At 56.4% G+C, this 17870-nt stretch overlaps 9 protein-coding genes across 9 annotated transcripts; 5 read left to right on the forward strand and 4 right to left on the reverse strand.

Annotated features, from left to right (window-relative positions):
- Positions 1-769: 769 nt before the first annotated feature.
- Positions 770-2978, reverse strand: GGTG_13104 (hypothetical protein; the record flags this gene model as incomplete). The annotated part of the gene is made up of 2 exons (XM_009231006.1): positions 770-2166; positions 2228-2978. The coding sequence occupies 2 exons, from the start codon at positions 2976-2978 to the stop codon at positions 770-772; spliced, it is 2148 nt and encodes a 715-aa protein (XP_009229270.1).
- A 433-nt stretch (positions 2979-3411) lies between these two features.
- On the forward strand, positions 3412-4833 carry GGTG_13105 (hypothetical protein; the record flags this gene model as incomplete). Its single annotated transcript, XM_009231007.1, has 1 exon — positions 3412-4833. One exon carries the CDS (start codon positions 3412-3414, stop codon positions 4831-4833), a length of 1422 nt encoding a protein of 473 aa, XP_009229271.1.
- A 1958-nt stretch (positions 4834-6791) lies between these two features.
- On the forward strand, positions 6792-7241 carry GGTG_13106 (hypothetical protein; the record flags this gene model as incomplete). The annotated part of the gene is made up of 2 exons (XM_009231008.1): positions 6792-6993; positions 7126-7241. The coding sequence occupies 2 exons, from the start codon at positions 6792-6794 to the stop codon at positions 7239-7241; spliced, it is 318 nt and encodes a 105-aa protein (XP_009229272.1).
- Positions 7242-7536: 295 nt separating this feature from the next.
- GGTG_13107 (hypothetical protein) lies at positions 7537-7761 on the forward strand (the record flags this gene model as incomplete). The annotated part of the gene is made up of 1 exon (XM_009231009.1): positions 7537-7761. One exon carries the CDS (start codon positions 7537-7539, stop codon positions 7759-7761), a length of 225 nt encoding a protein of 74 aa, XP_009229273.1.
- Positions 7762-8793: 1032 nt separating this feature from the next.
- GGTG_13108 (hypothetical protein) lies at positions 8794-9792 on the forward strand (the record flags this gene model as incomplete). The annotated part of the gene is made up of 2 exons (XM_009231010.1): positions 8794-9236; positions 9327-9792. 2 exons carry the CDS (start codon positions 8794-8796, stop codon positions 9790-9792), a joined length of 909 nt encoding a protein of 302 aa, XP_009229274.1.
- Positions 9793-10495: 703 nt separating this feature from the next.
- On the forward strand, positions 10496-11100 carry GGTG_13109 (hypothetical protein; the record flags this gene model as incomplete). The annotated part of the gene is made up of 2 exons (XM_009231011.1): positions 10496-10505; positions 10607-11100. 2 exons carry the CDS (start codon positions 10496-10498, stop codon positions 11098-11100), a joined length of 504 nt encoding a protein of 167 aa, XP_009229275.1.
- A 999-nt stretch (positions 11101-12099) lies between these two features.
- GGTG_13110 (hypothetical protein) lies at positions 12100-12408 on the reverse strand (the record flags this gene model as incomplete). Its single annotated transcript, XM_009231012.1, has 2 exons — positions 12100-12132; positions 12217-12408. The coding sequence occupies 2 exons, from the start codon at positions 12406-12408 to the stop codon at positions 12100-12102; spliced, it is 225 nt and encodes a 74-aa protein (XP_009229276.1).
- A 540-nt stretch (positions 12409-12948) lies between these two features.
- On the reverse strand, positions 12949-14238 carry GGTG_13111 (hypothetical protein; the record flags this gene model as incomplete). The annotated part of the gene is made up of 3 exons (XM_009231013.1): positions 12949-13487; positions 13598-13837; positions 13902-14238. 3 exons carry the CDS (start codon positions 14236-14238, stop codon positions 12949-12951), a joined length of 1116 nt encoding a protein of 371 aa, XP_009229277.1.
- Positions 14239-15123: 885 nt separating this feature from the next.
- GGTG_13112 (hypothetical protein) lies at positions 15124-16906 on the reverse strand (the record flags this gene model as incomplete). Its single annotated transcript, XM_009231014.1, has 1 exon — positions 15124-16906. Exon 1 carries the CDS (start codon positions 16852-16854, stop codon positions 15124-15126), a length of 1731 nt encoding a protein of 576 aa, XP_009229278.1. The 5' UTR covers positions 16855-16906.
- Between the last annotated feature and the right edge of the window lie 964 nt (positions 16907-17870).

Raw genomic sequence — 17870 nt, forward strand, 5'->3', positions numbered from 1 at the left:
ACAATTTGCAAAGGATAACAAAGCCAAAAAACGTTTAACGATTTTATCCCGAACGTTCCAAGTGCTATAAAAAACCCCCAAGCGATCGAAAAAGTTGGCCACCCAGATTAGCATTATTAAGGCCCGCTTTCCCGTAAGCCTTACAATACGACTATTTTTTAAAAAGCTTTAAAAAAGTTACAGCGGGCACGAATACGATTTGGCTAAGGCCCGGCAAAAAATCAAGCAATTAAAAGGCCAATTAAAAGCATTACAGCTTTGCAAAAAGAAAAGGGTGGCCGCGGATCCTAACGAAGCTTTTGTGGATATCCGTTAAATTGCTGCAACGAGGGGGGAAGATTTGCAAGAGGGAAATAATGCGTTTAAAAGCCCGAACGAATTTGATTAGGATTTAGTTTCGTTTTGCATTGAGGTGGCTTGAATAGAGGTAGAAATTTGCAGTTAAATGTAGTAGGTTTGGTGTTGATCGGATCCTTACAGAGTGCGCGGACAGGGGGGTGCGCGGACAGGGGGTGCACTGACTTAGCGGTTAACGTACTTGCGCTATACTAGAGGCGATTCAAACGGTAGCTAGCCGTATCTCACGGAGAGGCCGCAGTAGCAGCAGCACTGCTGGCAAAAAATTGGCGCCCCGCTGCCCCCCAGTAAGCGATCCTGTTCGGCATCCCTAACGAAGGCTAGCGGGGACGCGGCAAGCTGCATCTGACTCACCCAGCTTCGCGGATTCGCCCTCATGCCCCAGATCGAATACTCCGGGGCAAGAAGAAAACTAAATGATAGATACAAGTTGAAGATTCCCGGAATCCCAAAGCTGTCCCTCCATCATGCCATCAATATAGGCCGGGCCCAGCATAGTCCACGAGTTTGGATCTTTCCCTTGCGGTCTCAAGATCATTGGCCGGTCAACGCCGCTGCATACGAAGATAGCGTCCCCCTCCCGTATTAACATGTTTGCAGAGCCCAAGAATCCGTGCTTGGTGACAAAGAGCAGCCGGTCGGCATTGAACATCCATATGGCATGATTCAATGCCGACGTTTTGGGGCACATCTTTAGTGCACATAGCGTCTGCCACTCCTCCTCGTCCTGGCATCTCGTCATCATGAAGCGGAACCAAAGGTTGCGCCGATGCTCTTTGAAACCTTTCCGACGTTCGAGCCTCCAGTTTGCTTCCATGAAGGCGTGGGATCTGTCCTGCCTCTTGTCTATCAGGTGCATCCACGAAAACATGGCGGCGGGCGGATAGCACGCTTGCTGGCGGAGGGTGAGGACCTTTTCCAGTGCGCCCACCACGCCTTCGCACGAGCCGTACGTCGCCCACAGGGAATCGATGTGCTTTTCAACGAGTGCATTCCATTCCCGATAGGCCCGGACGGTTTCTTCAAACCCCCACTCGAGATTGACAAAGTCGCCGTCCTCGACGAGGGCTGGATCTCCCGAGGGCTGCCAGATGGTGCGCGTAGTTTTCTCCTTGATCGTGTCGACGAGGACGCCGACCATCCGCAGCACACGGCCGTCGTTGCTGAAGTGGAAATCTAGCACCGAGTCGGACGAAGCTCTCAGGCCGCTCGGGGCCCAGTTGTCTCCCATCCGAAAAGGGCCTCCGTAGTCGGGAACCCAACTTGGCTGTCTCGGGATCGTTGCCGATGTCGCGGTGTTGTTGCTTCCTGCGACGAGATTTAAAAGGCTCAGCGAGTTTGTTGCTTGGCAGGCTTCCCTGGTAAATTCCAAGTAGACCTGTTCCTTGGTCTTGTTATAGTCGACCCCGGATAACCTGATGCCGAGTCGCTCCAGGACGCCGTATAGCCCGTAAACCCGGTCCTTTGGTTCGGTGACGTGGCAGGCACGGCAGCAAAACAGGAGCAGATCGAGTGAGGGTTCAGAACGGGAGAACGCCCTGCGGTCGAGATGGCACGTCACCAGATACGCCCAGGTCGTATAGTTGTAGATGTACGCATCCTCCTGGTAGAGCTTGTGCGAGGAGGAGAAGTTGAGGAGGGCGATGGCCAGGCAGTTCATCGGCATCTCGAACCTACCGCAGTTGACGAGTAGCGGGCACATGGAGGACCACGATGAGTCGGGGGCGAGGACGGACTCCTGGATGGTCCAGACACGTCGCCACCAGCTGCGATGCAACATGGCGAGGAAATAGGGTGTGTGGCCTCGGGCTTATATATCGTTAGCTTGTTTCCCCGTACTACGGCTCCGAGCACAAGTCGGGATGCTCACCTGCGATGATGCCATGAAGTCGTCTTGTCAACCAAGTCCTTGCTGGTTCGGGGAAGCACAAGCAGCACCAAAACAGCCACACGTAGCTGAAGACGAGCCCGGTTCCCTCGGCGGGGAGGCCGAGCCAGACGTTCACCAGGTATGCGCGCCCGTAAATCTCCGTCATCAGAGGAACCTGGATGGCTTTCTCCTCGAGGGACCCCTGGTCGATACAAATGGCGTCGATCCAAATAAATAGTCGGGCATGCCTCAACATTTGGCGTAGTATATCCTCGCAGTTTTTCGTGATTGCCAACTTCTTGCCGCCGCACAGGATGTAGCGGTCGAACCTTTGGCCGTCCCAGCTGTAAGAAATCGCCCGGTACGAGGAAATAAGACTTGGCTTGTCTAGGGGAACAAGGAGCAGATCGCATTCGATAACGCTGTCTCGCAAGCCCAAGACGCTTGGCTGCTTGAGACACAGGATCCGAATGTGCCGCTCACTAGGGAGCGAGACATATGTGTAGGCCTCTTGCGGAAGATCCCCTTTGGCGCGTGGGAGGTAGCCATCCATGGGCTCGCCAGCGGCCGAGTCGCGGTTCCAGCGGAACGAGAGCTGATAGGCAATGTTGTAGGTGGCGCTGTAGAGGACTTGCATGGCGGTGAAAACTCCGCTCAGCACAGGCAGCAGCAACCCCAAGCACCACGCGAGGAGCCGAAGGCCGCCAACAAGCAGCTGGTAGGAAGCGTTTTCGATCGGATCCCCAGCCATCTTGGCAGTTTGAGGTGGTTTGCGACTTGGGTGGTAAACCCAAGATCGTGGGACAAAAGAACAGAACAGGGTGTGGGTCGTGGAGTCCTAGATTCGAAGGTTTGGCCGACGACACCTGTTTCCCCGAAGAATCTTCTTCCGCGACCAGAGACGAGGCTCCACGGGATTCCCCGTCGGTGATGTCCTGAAAGAGATTGCGAGGCGCTCGGGGCTGAGCGGCTGAAACAACCTTTCTCTCTCTCGGTGGCGCCAACCTGGAAAAGGGGTCTGATGCCCCATCGGGGATCTGGTTCCTTTCAAAAGGCTCTCCTTGCTACGGCGCTGCACGCCTCGCGAGGAACCCAACTCCATCCTCCATCACCGTTCGCGACCTCTCATTCCCCTATTAGAAGTCGATTCGGCCGTTCGAGAATTGGGGTTTCGATCGGCAGCAATGGAGGAAGTGACCTTCTACCACCAAACACCTGGCTCATTCAACCGCAACACCATTGTGCGCAACTGCTGGGTGTCGATCCTCCATGCACTGCTGATGCGGTTTGTTTGGCGGGCGGGATTCATCGAGTCCGTGGTGGCATTCAGTTTTATGCGACCCGTCCATTCTACTCATCTGCTCAGCCTGTCGGTGGTGGCCATGTTCGGCATTGACCCTCACGACCAAGCTGAGGTGATGGGAAGCCCGCCAGACCTGGACAAGGCTGTTGCCGCCCTGTTCTCATACGTCGGAACACTCACCGCTCTCCGCCTGCTCAGCATTGTTGCCTCGCTCGTCTTGATGGCGATCTCCTTTGCCTGGCGCCACATCGTCCTTTTCGTGGTCGCTCTGGTGTCGATGGCTGTGTTTGAAGGAGCCGCCGAGCTTCTCGGCGGGTTCCTTTTTTTTCTCGCCGCATCTGTCGGTGCGGCTGTCGGCCCGGCTGTCGTTACTCTTCCGGCCCGGATCGTGGCTTGGGCCACCTTTGTGTGCGGTTGGTTTGGGCGCTCGGTGGCGAGGAGCGGGATTCTGCAAAGAGCCCTCGGCGAAACGCCATACCCTGAGCTCCCTGCTTTTGAATACTCGCCCATCGACCCTGCCAAACAAGTTCGACTTTTGGAGATTGAAAGAGCCATACCTTTTTCAATTCCTCGGGCCAGGTTGATCACCTACAACATCGACAATCTACCACCATTCGAAGCCGTCTCCCTCTGCAAATCCGTGCGGCCCAGTGCCGCGTGCCCTATTATCCTGAACGATAAAAAAGGGCTCGTTGACGGGCAGGTTGATGCGCTCCTCCACCGCCTGGGGCGCATGCTTAGGAAAAGAGTGGTTTGGATTCAGCCCATTTGCGCCGACGATGCGGATCGGCAAGAGCGGGCGTCGGAGCCTGTTCACACGAGTATCATGTACCGCGAGGCATTCCGGGTCCTTGTGTGGATGGGCGAGGGGCGCCCGGTTGTGGCAGCGGCGGGACTCATCCTAGGGTTGGTACAGGTTCTGTGGAAGGCTAGCATGGGGGATGCCGTCGCCTACTTTGGCCGACTCTGCGTGGGTGACCGAATCCTGTTTGAGGACGACATGCTCGACGGTTTTCTCGAGTTCCTGGACCACCCCTGGTTCGAAGATGTTGAGAACTTTGACAGGGTGATGAGGAGCAGGCAGGTCACTTTTCTGATGGGCAACACGCCCATTATGGCGCAAACTATGTCTTTTGTCGGCGGCATTCTCGGGGCTTGGGACCGCGGCACCCTTTTGGCAGTTCTCGCCCAGACGGGAAAGGCTATTCGATCACCCCCCGCGGGACTCGATCCACTGATCACTCTCTCTGTCATCTGCCGCCAGCCATTACGGGACCCGGAGATTGCCAATGCCCCTCGGTAGGGAATGTTAGAAAACACGGTCCCACCTTGGCCTCCATGCGCTGCCGTGGCCGGAGCCGGGGACCAGCAGTTATTTACAGCTCGGTCATGCCATCTTCGGGGTACGGGCAAGAAAAGCACTGGATATGACTGTGTATTCACCTAGTATTAGGGGAGGCGGCAAGCAACAAGTTCTAATGCTTAGAATTCACCTCACTCCCTAATTACCCCCGCCCAACGGTGCCCTACCTCTTGTGAAACTCTCCAACTTTGGCCACCAAACCGGCCTTGGGCGTCGGCGCCACGGATCTTTTCGCCTGCCCTTGACAGCCCCCGCCACCGAGCTCTTGGGTGGCTTAGGTTCGAAGCCGAGGGGGGTATGGTCGCAGTGGCGGTCAGGGGGTTGTAGACTTCAAATAGGGGATGGGTCAAGTCCTCCACACCAACAAAACAAAATACATACGAAAGACAAAAGGTCAAAAAACAAGGAGGTTTGGGATCCGAAAATGGGCGCCTCTCTTCCTCCAACGTTATGAGTGTTGTCCGGGTTGAGACAACGGCGGGCCCGGGCCGAGTGGTGATACCCCTGGACTCCCGTTTGTACCAAGCCCACAAAAAACAAAAACAATCTTGCAAAGCCCCACTCCTCCCCTCCCAATTGCTCACACCCCAAAATGCAGATACCCAGCCACCCTGCCCAAAAAAAAGTCCGGACCGCAATTTATTCCCCACCACCACAAAAAAAAGAGCCCATTCAATCTGCAGTCATTTTACCCTCTGCATCTATGATCCTCTGTAGGATATTTGGTATCTCGTCCACCTACGCATTGATCCAGGCCTGGGAAAGGTTATTCCAGCCCTCCTTTGCAGTGCTTTTCAGCAAATTATCATCCCAAATAGCCAATTTCCTTATAGCGGCTTTAGGGGCCTGCCAGGCCTTTTCAATAAGAAGGATATTAAGGGAATGGGTGCAATTAAAGTAATGCCGGAGGTTGTGCTTTTCCTTCCAGGTTTTAACAATATTGCTTTTGCTTCCTCCATGCCCAGAATCGTTATCTTCTTCAAAGACAAAGTCCTGGCCGTCCCGCAGCCAGGAGCCTATTACAGGTTCCAAAATCTCGTTCCGATACGTGCGCAAGGTCATTTTCCCGTTGGTAATGCCAGTGTCGTACCAAACGAAAGGGCTTTTAAAGTTATATCCAACAGCAGCCCAGGCGTGCACCCGACGGACATTTTTTTTAAGGGGGCTTTTTTTTTTTGCACGCAATTTGGGCAATTTCTTTCCCAAGGCCGGCGAATGATATAAAAACGTCCTTTAGCCCCCCAGCCGAAATAAATTTCGTTGGAAAAGCGGACGTGCCGCCAATTTTGGGGCCTAGGATATTTGTCGAGCATTACTTTAGCGTATTCGATTCGCTATTGCGCCAGGCGTAAAAGCACGTAGCTTTTTTGGCAAGCCAGGCATATCCGAAAGCCGGCTTTTTTTATTGTAATGCAAATCGTTTCGACGGAAATTTCGATATTAAGGCCGGCTGCGCTCGGGAAGGCGGCCCAATCGAAGTTTTAGCCGTCCCACCCGTTATTAACGATTGCTTATTCCATTTTTTAAATATCGGTTTCGGAAAATAAGCGCTTTCGGCCGCGTGTTTTTTTATAATTTAAATGGAAAGTTCGAAGGTCGAAATTGCAATTTTGGGCTAAAATTTCCCACCCGGAAGTTTTCGATACTCTTGCAAAGCGAAAAACGTTATTGTGGCTATAAGTAGTGCCTTTTGCATTAAAATAATTACAAATCCCTTAAACGCGTGTTTTTTTAGGTGTAGAATGCGGCGCGGGCATATTGTTTGGCTTTGGTGCTGGTGCAATTATGTTGGGAAAGGTAAAGTTTGGGTGGGGGAAAAAATTTGCGGTCCGGACTTTTTTTTAGGCAGGGTGCCAGCCCACCTCAACGGCTGCATCCGCCACCCGTACCGCACGCGCATGACTGCCTCCCGTAGCACGCCCGCAACAACCCCATCGTCCAGCCCCCCGGGCGATCACGCTCTTCCGACAACCCCCGATAAACCCCGTCGCTATCTCTACCGACGCCTTGTCCTCAACGGGCCACATACTTGCGATGACGTGCGGGAACCCCGCCACCTGGAACCCCGACGCAACGTGCAGCAAAGCACGGGTGTCCATGGTAGGCCCCGCCCCACGAAACCGAGCCTGCGCGTGCTGCCGCTTCTGCCGCTGTTTGTTTCATGGCGACCTGCTACCGGCCCAAACATCCAAGAAACCGCTAACCAGATCGCCATCCTCGCCGGCCATCCAGTTTCGACATCAACCCTTCGCGACAAACTCCGTTGGCTTACCCTCGCTTTAACATGCCGCGACCGCCCCCGCCGGCTGCCGATGTTGCCGCTGCCAACCAGTATTTCGAGGCCATAAGGAAAAGGCGCCAGCCAGCATGGATAACAATTTCGCCCGCTGTTGCTCCGTTTTTTCGCACGAAAAGGCAAATTGTTGATTAAAAATTACAGCCGGGTCCGCCTCCGCAACTCCAGTCCCACTTAGCCCACGTTCCGCAACTCTCGTCGGTTGGGTAAGTGCTCTCCACCTCGCCTTGCGACTTACTCCTGTCCCCCCGCCTCTGAAACGCCCCGACCGCGAGCAAAGGGCACCGACGTGAACGCCTTTGCGTACGCTGGCATCTCGCATCTCCGAAGCGGCCTGCAAAGCCGCCATGCCAACGCCCTATTTTGGCCCTGGCCCCTCCCTTACCCCAGAAAAGGGCGAGGGCAACGAGAGGAGGAGCCGCCGCCGCTCAAACACAGCCCCCACTGGCCTAAATATCGAGTCGGCACCCGCGGCAGCAGCTAATACGAGATCCCGGTTGGTGGTTCCGGTGCGCAACCCCGCCATCGGCCGACTAGGTATTGTTCCGCACCCCAACACATCCACCGCCTAAACCACAGAGCCTACGCCATGGGCCCCAGCGTTTGGGTGGCATTCCGAAGAACCAATCCTAAGGAGCTGGAAAACCAAGTCTAGGATGTAGATGGAGAAGTTCTGGTCGACTGAACAGTCTCGAAACTCCCCGGTTGCAAGTGAGCCCATACATTCCCGCACACGTCAGCATCGCTCACAAGGGCGAGGGAGAATTCCGCCTTCACGCAGAATATTCCATAGCGCCCTGTTTCAACCAGGGTCGACTGTGATTCTCTGCCGCCAAAGGCCGGGGCGACTTGTCCGTGGAGGCCCAGTGTAAGCAAGGCCCTGCGTACGCGGGGAAACCCGGTCTTGGCAAATGCAGATTTCGGCTGGCATGCCAGCCCATCAAACGAGCGACAGCCGCATAAGAGGCGTCTGGCGGTGAGGCTTGAGCACATGCAATCCGCGCATACCCTCTTCGGGTCGAAATGGACGCAAGAATAAGCCCAGCTGTCTACCCGACACACGCTATAAAGTCGGGCGGAGAGCTACACGGAACCCCGCCCTCTCTGACAGCTGGGCGTTCCGGCATGAGCTGAGCAGAGCCCATCTCGGCTTCGTGCATGCGTTAGCTGGGACGCCCTCGACCCTTGAACCAACAATCGGGGAGAAAGCCTAGCAATGGGAACTCCGGTGGGAAAAGCATACATATGCTGTGATAGCTGGCGCGCAAGTGATCAGTCAGTGGGGACCCTGGCAACCAACGGCAGGAAAAAGAAGCTGCACGTTGCGGCACGATGTGCATAGCATCAACTGCAGCCTGCCTGGATAGCGTGAATGTGGCGGCCTCAGTGGCGCCGTGGGCGGATATCGGTTACGGAAGCCATGGGCAGCAGAAAAGCTCGTGGGAGCGCATCAGGGTAAAAGGCCTATAAATCCGCCAAGTCCTCCTCAGGAGATGAATGTGGCATTCTCTCACAGCACAGTCGCCTTGAGCAGAGCAACACAGAACACCGTCTTCAGAGGTATCCATTCTGTCATTTGCAAAGTCCCGTACGCGCCTTGGACAATGCATTCGTTTGCCACCACCGCCGCTCTCCTCCTCGGGAGCATGGCGGGCAGGGCACTGGCGGCCACCGCTGTCATCCCCGCTGACGTCCCCTTCGCCACCCCGTGGGTCGCCGTCAAGGTGCCTGCGGACTACGTGGGGGACGACGACGACGCCACCAACGCGACGGAGATCGCGGAGCTGAGGCGGCGCGACATCCGCGGCGCGCTGCCGGTCCGCGCGCTCGCCATCGAGCACAAGTTCCAGCCCGTGCTGGACTTTGACAAGGACGGCTGCTACTACACGTCCGCCATCGACCCCAACGGGAACAGGAACCCGGGCCTGGGGCCCGGCCAGGGTGTCCCGCCCAACTGCCTCAGGTCCACCTGCCGCGACCCCAACCGCCTGCAGAACAGCAACGTTTACAGCCGGGCGCGCTGCAACAACGGCTGGTGTGCCATCATGTAAGCCGAGGATCCTAGTCGACAACGGCGGATCCTAACGCCAAATTCCACCCATCCTAGAAGCAGGAGAGACTAACAGTCGGTGCCCAGGTACGAATACTACTTCGAAAAGGACCAGGTCGTTTGCGGCAGCTTCGTCGGCGGCCACCGGCACGACTGGGAAAACATCGTGGTCTTCGTGCGGGACAACCAGGTAAAGCGCGTGGCGCCTTCGTGCCACGCCGAGTACAAAAAGGCGACCAACTCGCCGCGCCTGGAGGGGCAGAGCGCAAAGGTCGTGTACCACAAGGACGGCGCGCGCACGCACTGCTTCCGCTGGGCGACGGCCGCCGACGACAAGATCGAGAACTACACGGGCAAGTGGTTCCACGGCAAGCTCGTCGGCTGGCTCGGCTGGCCCAGCGTCGGGCTTCGCGACAAGGCCATGAAGCCCTACGACGGGCCCAACGCCAAGTTGCCAGACGGGCTGTTTAAGGAGTACCTGGGCAGGGCGGCCGGCGACCAGGTGCCTGGGTTCAAGCCTGACGTCGACGGTCCGATTCCCAACTGGGCCTAGGTTGGTGCCTGGCATGGATGGCGGAAGAAAGATGGTTGCGTGGCGGATTTTCGTATGGGTTGGTTTAATGATAGATTGGGGCAAAACTGTGTGGCTTGTGGCTGTTTGGCGTGGTTTTGGTCGTGTGTCGCCTCCAAGACATTCAGCAAGATTATGGGCAGGTTCTATGGATTGGACAATTTCGTATTCTATCGGCGTCTTCCCAGTGTCCCAGGTTTATCTAAAAGAATAGGGGGTCTTGTGCTCACTTATCCTTCTCTAACGAGGTGGTAATTTAGCCCAACGACGACCAATCGAGTGGCACAAAGCGGCCCTCTCGTGAGAAATGACGTCGCCTGGATCCTCCCCCACAGAGCTTGTTTGTTGACGTCGGGAAATAGGCAGCATATTTGCTTTGTGTCAGCCTTAAACGGTGCCGGCTGTGCCTGGCGCCGCTTGGCACATTCCCCATGCGGCAATTCATTGGCCAGTGTTGATGTCACGCCAGAATGCCTGCGATCCTTCTGCGACTGCGCCTGGTCCGCACGACCAGCGATCGTTCTCCGTCACTCTGGACTGCGGACTCGATCCTAACCTGTAGCCGGTGGCCTCCAGCTGCACGGCAGTGAAGGCGACTTCTCTCGTCGCGTTATGTCATGCTATCTTGGCTGTCTCGTTGGGATCCGTTTATATCAGTGTCGTCTTGGTCGCCCACACAGTGACGATGGAGTCAGGTTAGTTTCTCCCTACTCGCAACGGGGAAAGCAGCAAGTACCACAGCCACAAGCCTCTGGTACGCCTTCGACACTTCAAACCGACCAGCAATAGCTTATAGGGGCCCCAGGCACCACGACGCGATGCACCTCCCTGTCGGGCTCCGCTTTCCCAGCCCCGGCGTCCATTATCGAGGGGCGCGGCGTCCTTGAGCACCTAGCCAACGTCCGGCGGCAGCCCTCGAACGGGCCCGGCCCCTCCCAGGACCTCGAGAACGCCTGGAACGACTTCCAGGACACCCGCAACGCGGCGCGGACGGGCATCACCGTCATCAGCGTCGGCGCCATCGTCGGCATCATTATCGGCGCCGTCGCCTTCATCGCCCTCATCGTCGCCATCTGCCTGCTGTGCAAGCGCCGGAGGCGCGTCGCCCGCGGGGCCGGTAGCGCCGCCAACGAGTTCCGTTACGGTGCCGGCTGGGGCGGCGGGCACAAGGAGGGGCACCCCTACCCCCACCACCACTACGGCGGGCACCCCAACCCGGTTGTCAACAATGTCAACCCGGCAGCGCACACAACCGTGCCAGCCGCGTCGTACGGGGCGGCGCATATATAAGCCGGACGATTTCGTACAGCACAGGTGGCATTGGGCAAAGAAGAGCTGGACAGTTCTACGCCGGTCTCGGGCAACGGGTTGGTAATTCTGGCTTCCTCCTGGCTTCTCCCCACAATTATCGGGCTCGCAAAAAACAGGGCGCAAATCTAGGTGTTTCTTTTTCCTATATATACCGCCCTCGTTTGGGCATCACGAGTAACGATATAATAGTGTTTTATTTATTTATAATCTTGTTCATATAGCGTCCTTAATTTGAATACTACAAATAGGTATCCAACTTTATAAATTTATTGATATACAATTTCCCCGCCTTATCCCCCGCGGCGCCCGCGCAAACGGCCAAGGGTATAAAATGCTCCGCCCCGTTTAGCGGGTGGCTAACGTAAGCGTGCGGCCAATTGCGCCAGCCCGCAAATTTATCCCTTTTTTTTTTTTAACGCGCTTGGTAAGCGCAGCGTTCGTTATAACGGCGTTTTATGCCTTGTGCAGTTTGGTGGATTTGGCGTTGGACCTGGCTTTGCCGGCAAATATTTTACGCAGGTTGTAAAAAAATGCAAAACCGTTGCTTACAACGGTAATGTTGCGCTTTTTGCGTAAAGCGGCCAGCGTACTGTTACAGTCAGACCTCTGCTCCTAAGGTAGGGCACCAGAGGAGTATCGAACAGTAGCACGTGACTTGACAACTGAGGGGATTCACAAGGTAACTTGGGTGCGGTCTGAATGCTTGCTCCAAGGGTTACTTGGAAGCTAACTAGAGATTGACTGATGCCGGTGCATCTATCAAGAACTACCTAAGACAGTAGAAACCCCTCCTTCTTATATCTGGACCGCTTGGCCCTGGATGCCACAGGAGGCCCTGATCCCTCTGATCAGGGCTGATAGCATCGACTGTCACTGATCATCCCCTCATTGCCCGTGATCAACCTAACCCCGATTGATCACTACTGATCAGTCCTTAACCCCGATGTCACGTGACTTCCCCCAACTTGCTTTCTTCCTTCAAGGAGGGCGGGGTCTGCCACCCTCCACGGGCTGTTGGTCGTAACACGTACAGCTTAATACAAAATACGCGCGCGCATTATTACTTTTTATTACGGAAACCTGCAGAACCAATACGTTAACAGCGGAGTGCGCAAGCAGCAGCGGTATAAATACGCCGTAATTGTAGCCCCGGTCCGGGTTGTTAAAGCGCAGGATTTCGGGAACGCGCTTGCGTATAAATTTAGTCATTTGGGCCAATTCCGGGTGGCCCAGCAGCGGCATAAAGCCGCCGCCGTGGGAAAAGGCGATGACGGCTCCGCGGGGCATGATGGACGATTGCGGGACGAGAGCCGGGGCATGGCAAAGGTGCTGCTGGCAGGGGTGAAAATGGCGATTGAAAAGGCGGTGCGGCGAGGAGGTGGTGGGCCTCACAGGGCACGTAATATACCCCCCAAAAATGGACGACGAGATGACCAAGCTGCGGCAATGTCCCCAGAGCATTGGGAGATGAATTACTAAACTTGGACGTCAGCGCGGTCGCGACGGCGCCCAAATTCAGCGGAGGCACGCTATAAATCTTGCCGCGCGGTTGCCTCAAGCGGAATGGCTTTGACTCGTAATGCTGACAAATTGGATCCCACCGGCACAGGGAAGTGGGATAAAACCGCCTGCTGCCAGCAGAGCTCTTGGCCGTGACTTGCGAATGAAGCTTAAATCAACGTCGTCCATGGCCCACGAACGACGCGCTAGCATCGGCGAAGACGCGAAGAAGCCAAGAAAAGAAACGAACATTTCCTGGCCCGCTTTTAATCCATCCTCGCATCACCTCTTCCCAACCAACGTCACCTTCCCAACCCGTCGCAAGTCTCACATCGGGGCAGCCGTCACGACCGCCGCCGCCGCCTCCGGAACCCTGGCCACCGTCGTTGCGGGCTTGCTCCCCCAGGCCGGCCGCTTGCCGCTCGCCTTCGCCAGCACGGCCGACACGCTAGAGTACGCCGGCTTGGGCCTAGCTTGCTTGTCGTACAGGTTCGCGTCGCCCGTGCCCCTGAACGTGCCGGGGACCCAGCTGTGCGCGTCGCCGAACCCCCACACCGTGATGCCGACGCAGCGAGGCACGTCGAGGCACGAGCCCACGACGGCCTCGTACTCGCGCCCCTGCGCGGCCAGGCTGCCCGCGGTCGAGGGCAGCGGGTCGATGCGCACGTCGAGCTCCGTGTAGGCCACGTCGAGCCCCAGCGCCGTGTACTTGCCGAGCGTCCACGTCAGGTTGGCGCGCGCGGGCGTCCTGCCCACCGTCATGTGCGCCTGCAGGCCCACGCCGTCGATGCGCGCGCCCGCCGCCTGCACGAGCTTGGCGATCCGCACGGCGCCGTCGGCCTTGGCGGGGAAGTACTCGAGGTTGTCTGGTTCGGGATTTTCTGGTGAGCTCTTCGTGCTTTTCTTTTCGCGTTGCTTTCGTCGTCGGAGAGGCCAGCGTGCACAAGGGGATGGAAATCGGGTGGGAGGGACATACAGTCGTTGTAATACAGCTTCGCGCCGGGGTCGGTGGCTGCTGCCTGCTTGAAGGCAAGGGCGAAGTAGCTGTCGCCGAGGACACGGTAGAACACGCTGTTGCGGTACGAGCCGTTGTCTTCCAGCGCTTCGTTGACGACATCCCACGCGTAGCACTTCCCCTTGAAGTGGCCCATCACGTTGCTGATGTGTGAGTTGATCACATCTGTCAGGGTGCTCCTGTTCCAAGATCCGGATGCGACTATTAAGAGTGAAGTTAAACAAGATGTTGCCGAGGAAGCCTGGCTCAACTCAAGGTTGCCTACCCCACCCCGGCAGCTGGCTGTGCCACACCAGCGTGTGGCACCGCATGATCTGCCCGTTCTGCGTGGCCCTGCCGATGGTGGCGTCGGCCTGGCCGTACGAGAACCGGCCCTTGCTCGGCTCGGTGGCGTCCCACTTTTGCGCGTTGTCGGGCGTCCACTGGCCGAACATGTTGGGATCGCTCGCGAGCTTGTAGTAGGGGGCATCGTTGACCTCGCTGGGGTTGAAGGATGTGCCAAAGTACAGCAGGCCGGCGTCTTTGGCCAGCTTGTTGAGCATCTGCGCCCATACGGCGCCAGAGCTGGCCAGAACGGCGGCGAGGAGCGTCGTCGAGCGCATTGTGGGGGAGGCTTGCGCTTGTAGAGTGCCGTCAGCTGTCGTAGACACGCAGGGTAGAAGCCCCGTGGATCGAAGCGGGCGACACGTCCCCCAAGCCCTCATATACGCCAAGCGCCTTGACCTCCTGCTGCTTGCATATTCCCCATCTATCTCCAGTCACCATATCCGCAACCCGATCTCAAGGCAAGAGCAACGCGGGGAGATCTATAGCAATCCCGGGATTTCAATATCAGTCAGGGGTGGAATTGGAGCGCCAAGGTTAGACAATCTATTGGATCGTGATTCTCCGGTAAAATGCCGAGAGGTAGGGGAGATCGATCTGCGGGCCGCCGGGTTCTATCATGCCGCAGCACCGACTTAATAATTATCCAAGGAGGTAAAAAAGCCTCCAACCCGGATACAGTATTTGGTTGGGGAGGATGGGGACCGGCGATGAAAAGCCGGGGCAGCAACAAAAGAGTAAGCACTCGTTCATTGAGAGAAACACGATGAGAAGCGCAAGTGGAAGCGGAGCCGACGCCCCGAGCTAGGCGGAGTTCTTCATCCAGGCTAACAGGTGAAGCCGGGAATAAACGTGGCGGGTTTGCTGTCTATCGACACAAGGGATTTCCATGCAGGCTAAATTCACGGATTACTTTTACCTGTCAAATGAAGCCATGGTTCCGCATATTAATCCTCGTCTCTGTTGACATGGCTCATGTCGCGACCGTGATGGTTGGAAGGATAATTAAGCCGTGGCTGGATTGCTTCACCCCACGGGAATTTCTTCTTTTCTTTCTCCTGTCTTTCCCCTCCACATGCCTCGCCCGCGTGTTCGTACCAACTTTAACCCGGCAACGCATCTGAACCAAACCTCCCTCGGCAGACCTCGGGCCAGCGCACCCTTCACAAATGCGGCAAAAACGCCCATGTCGCTACAAAGCTCTCCTTGGGCTGATAATACAGACTGCGAGCCGCCTCAACCATCATATACAACCGAGCCAAGACGTAAACCCCCTCGCCCAAAAGCACGATCCCTTTCAGCACTTTGCCCGGCTGGAACTTTGTCCTCTTCTTGCGGCGCACTCCGTCCAAATGGTCGTCCAACAGCATAAAACCCGCAATGGGCATCGGGACCACAAGCAAGGTCCCACACGCGACCCTCCAACCGACCTGCTCCCCGCGCGTCGGGAAATGCGAGTTCCAGCAGGCGAAGTGGACAGACCCAAAGACCATTCCAATAAACGCACACAAGACAATCAAGATAGCCGCAGCGTTCTGCCCCTCCCTCTGATGCAGGTTGTCGTTTCCGATCTGGAGATAAACCCTCGGGTACCACACGGACTTTGGCCCCAGCCGTCCCATGTCTGCCATTTCGTGCACCCGGGGGTAATGCGCTGCCCGGATTCGGATGCGCGTCTTGACGTCTTTGGGCTTCTCAAAGTAGAACGCGTACGTGACGATGCTGCACGTTGCGAACGCGGCCGTCATGACCTCCAGCTGCGTGGCTGTGAGCCCGGTTGCCGCTCGGACGGCGAGCTGGATCCACAGCCATGTGACCTGCAGGATCGCGAGGCCTTTGCTGACGCAGTCCCCCTTGCTCTTGTCCATGATTTCGTCCTTTGTGACGCGGGGGATTTTGCTGACGATGCCCACGCGTCGAGCATACTCCAGCTGGATGCCGTCGACCACCCATGTGTTGCCACGCAGGGCCTTGAGGTTCTGTACGTACGACTCTGGGGAGTGAAAGCCGAGGTGTTCGGGTTTTGATGTTTCGAGGGTGTCTTGGATGAGCTGGACGTTCCTGTCGTCTTCTTTCCAACGACCTTGGACGACTTTTGGAATTTTAAAGATGACCCATTCATCGCCCTTGTGCTTTTGATAAAGAGCAAGGAGTAGTTTTCTGAGCTTATTATCGCTAGCGTTTTCTTTGGCCTCTGTTGTGCGCGGCGTCGTCCTTGGCTGCTGTTCCTCTAGTTGTCGGGGTGGCGTGTTGGACAAAGCTAGGCTTGTGGAGCGAGGGCTTTGTAAACCCGCAGGTTTACCTCCAGAGGTTTCTGCAGTGGGTTTCTCCGCCTTGTCTTGCGTCGTGGGTGTTCGGTCGTCCACTGCTGCATTGGAGCTGCTCTGGGGGACCTTCGTGTTGTCGTCGAAGTCGATTGCGAAGCCGCCCATGTTGGCCAAAAAAGCGTGGCAGATAGTCCAGTCGTCTTCACCCTCCTTGATCGCCCGGTTCATGGTGACCCGGACGTGGCGTGCGAAGTAGAGACCCATTATTGCTTTTCCGGTGAAGATCTCGGGGGCAAAGAGCGCATAGAGGAAGGAACATCCTTTCTGAACAACAAGGTAACCCTCGAGGAGGAGCCGGGCCCGGAACCTTGCCTCGCGGGTGTCGCCTTCGGCTGGGACGTTTTCGTGCAACACCACCCAAGTGCAGAGAAGAACGGCGGCGAGGCAGCTCCAGATGATGTCAATTGTGCCGCGCATATCGGGCGTTGCCACTAACCCGGCCTCGTCGTCCGGGAGGGTATAGTTGGGGTAGAAGACTTTCATCGTCGACCGGGGGGATAGCGTTGATGGGGGCGGACTTGCGCGAATGAGGACGAGATGATGCTCGTTGGGAACAGAAAGGCACATGGAGTCCAACACGGCATGTCGCCCAGAACCTCCAGGAACCCCCCTCCTCTTGAAGGTTTCCATTGCACACACATGCCCTACGCATAAAGCGAAGGGCGGTACAATCAGGACGATACCTGAAGTTGTGACACCCACGTTGATGCTGCCCAACCTACAGCGTTGTCCTTCGTGTCGGAAAGGGGTGGCTGTTCATGTTTTTCGGCATCAATGCTTGCACCTATGAGATTCCCTTGACCACGGACAACGCCTTGCCCGAACGGCGGGGGAGCCCAGTGCCACGAAATTGCACATTGGAATGCTGTTGCCCAAAACGCCACAGCGCCACAATGAACATGTGGGAGGCCTGTATTGGTTTGCAGAATCGGTCAAGCCGTGGGTGGACAAATTTTTGCGTCGGGTGCGTGAATCACTGGTGTGCCTAGGGCACCCTCCAGCCCAAAGCCTCGTAAGCGGCAGTCTCTGGGGCGAGGCTCAGGCCGTAAAGCGCAGCCCCGGAGAGCCCCGATCTCAAGGTGTTGCAAGGCAGAACGTGATCGTATTGTATAAACTGTGTTTAACTTTTGGATCTCCGGCCGCCGGACCAGCATACGATGCGGACTCGCAGGGAGGTAAATGTTACAGTCAGGCCTCTGCTCCTAAGGTAGGGCACCTGAGGAGTACTGAGCAGTAGCATGTGACTTGACAAACTGAGGGAATTCACTAGTATCTTGGGTGCGGTCTGAATGCTTGCTCCAAGGGGTACTTCGAAGCTAACTTAGATTGACTGATGCCAGTGCATCTATCAAGAACTATCTAGGACAGTAGGAAACCCTTCTTTCTTATAGCCCTCCTGGGCTACGGGCGGCTAACCTTGTCAGGGGTGATACTCGAAATCCTCAGAGTATCATGAGTATCAGTGATACTGTTGATACCCTCAGTATCGGACGTATCCCTTAGGTGTTACGTAATGGTGCGGGGCAACCCCTCCACCTAACCCGGCGGCCCTTCTTGCCTGGCCTTCTCGCCGGCTTATTAAA

The sequence above is a fragment of the Gaeumannomyces tritici genome (genome assembly GCF_000145635.1).
Source record: "Gaeumannomyces tritici R3-111a-1 unplaced genomic scaffold supercont2.10, whole genome shotgun sequence".
NCBI classification, from domain to species: Eukaryota; Fungi; Ascomycota; class Sordariomycetes; order Magnaporthales; family Magnaporthaceae; genus Gaeumannomyces; species Gaeumannomyces tritici.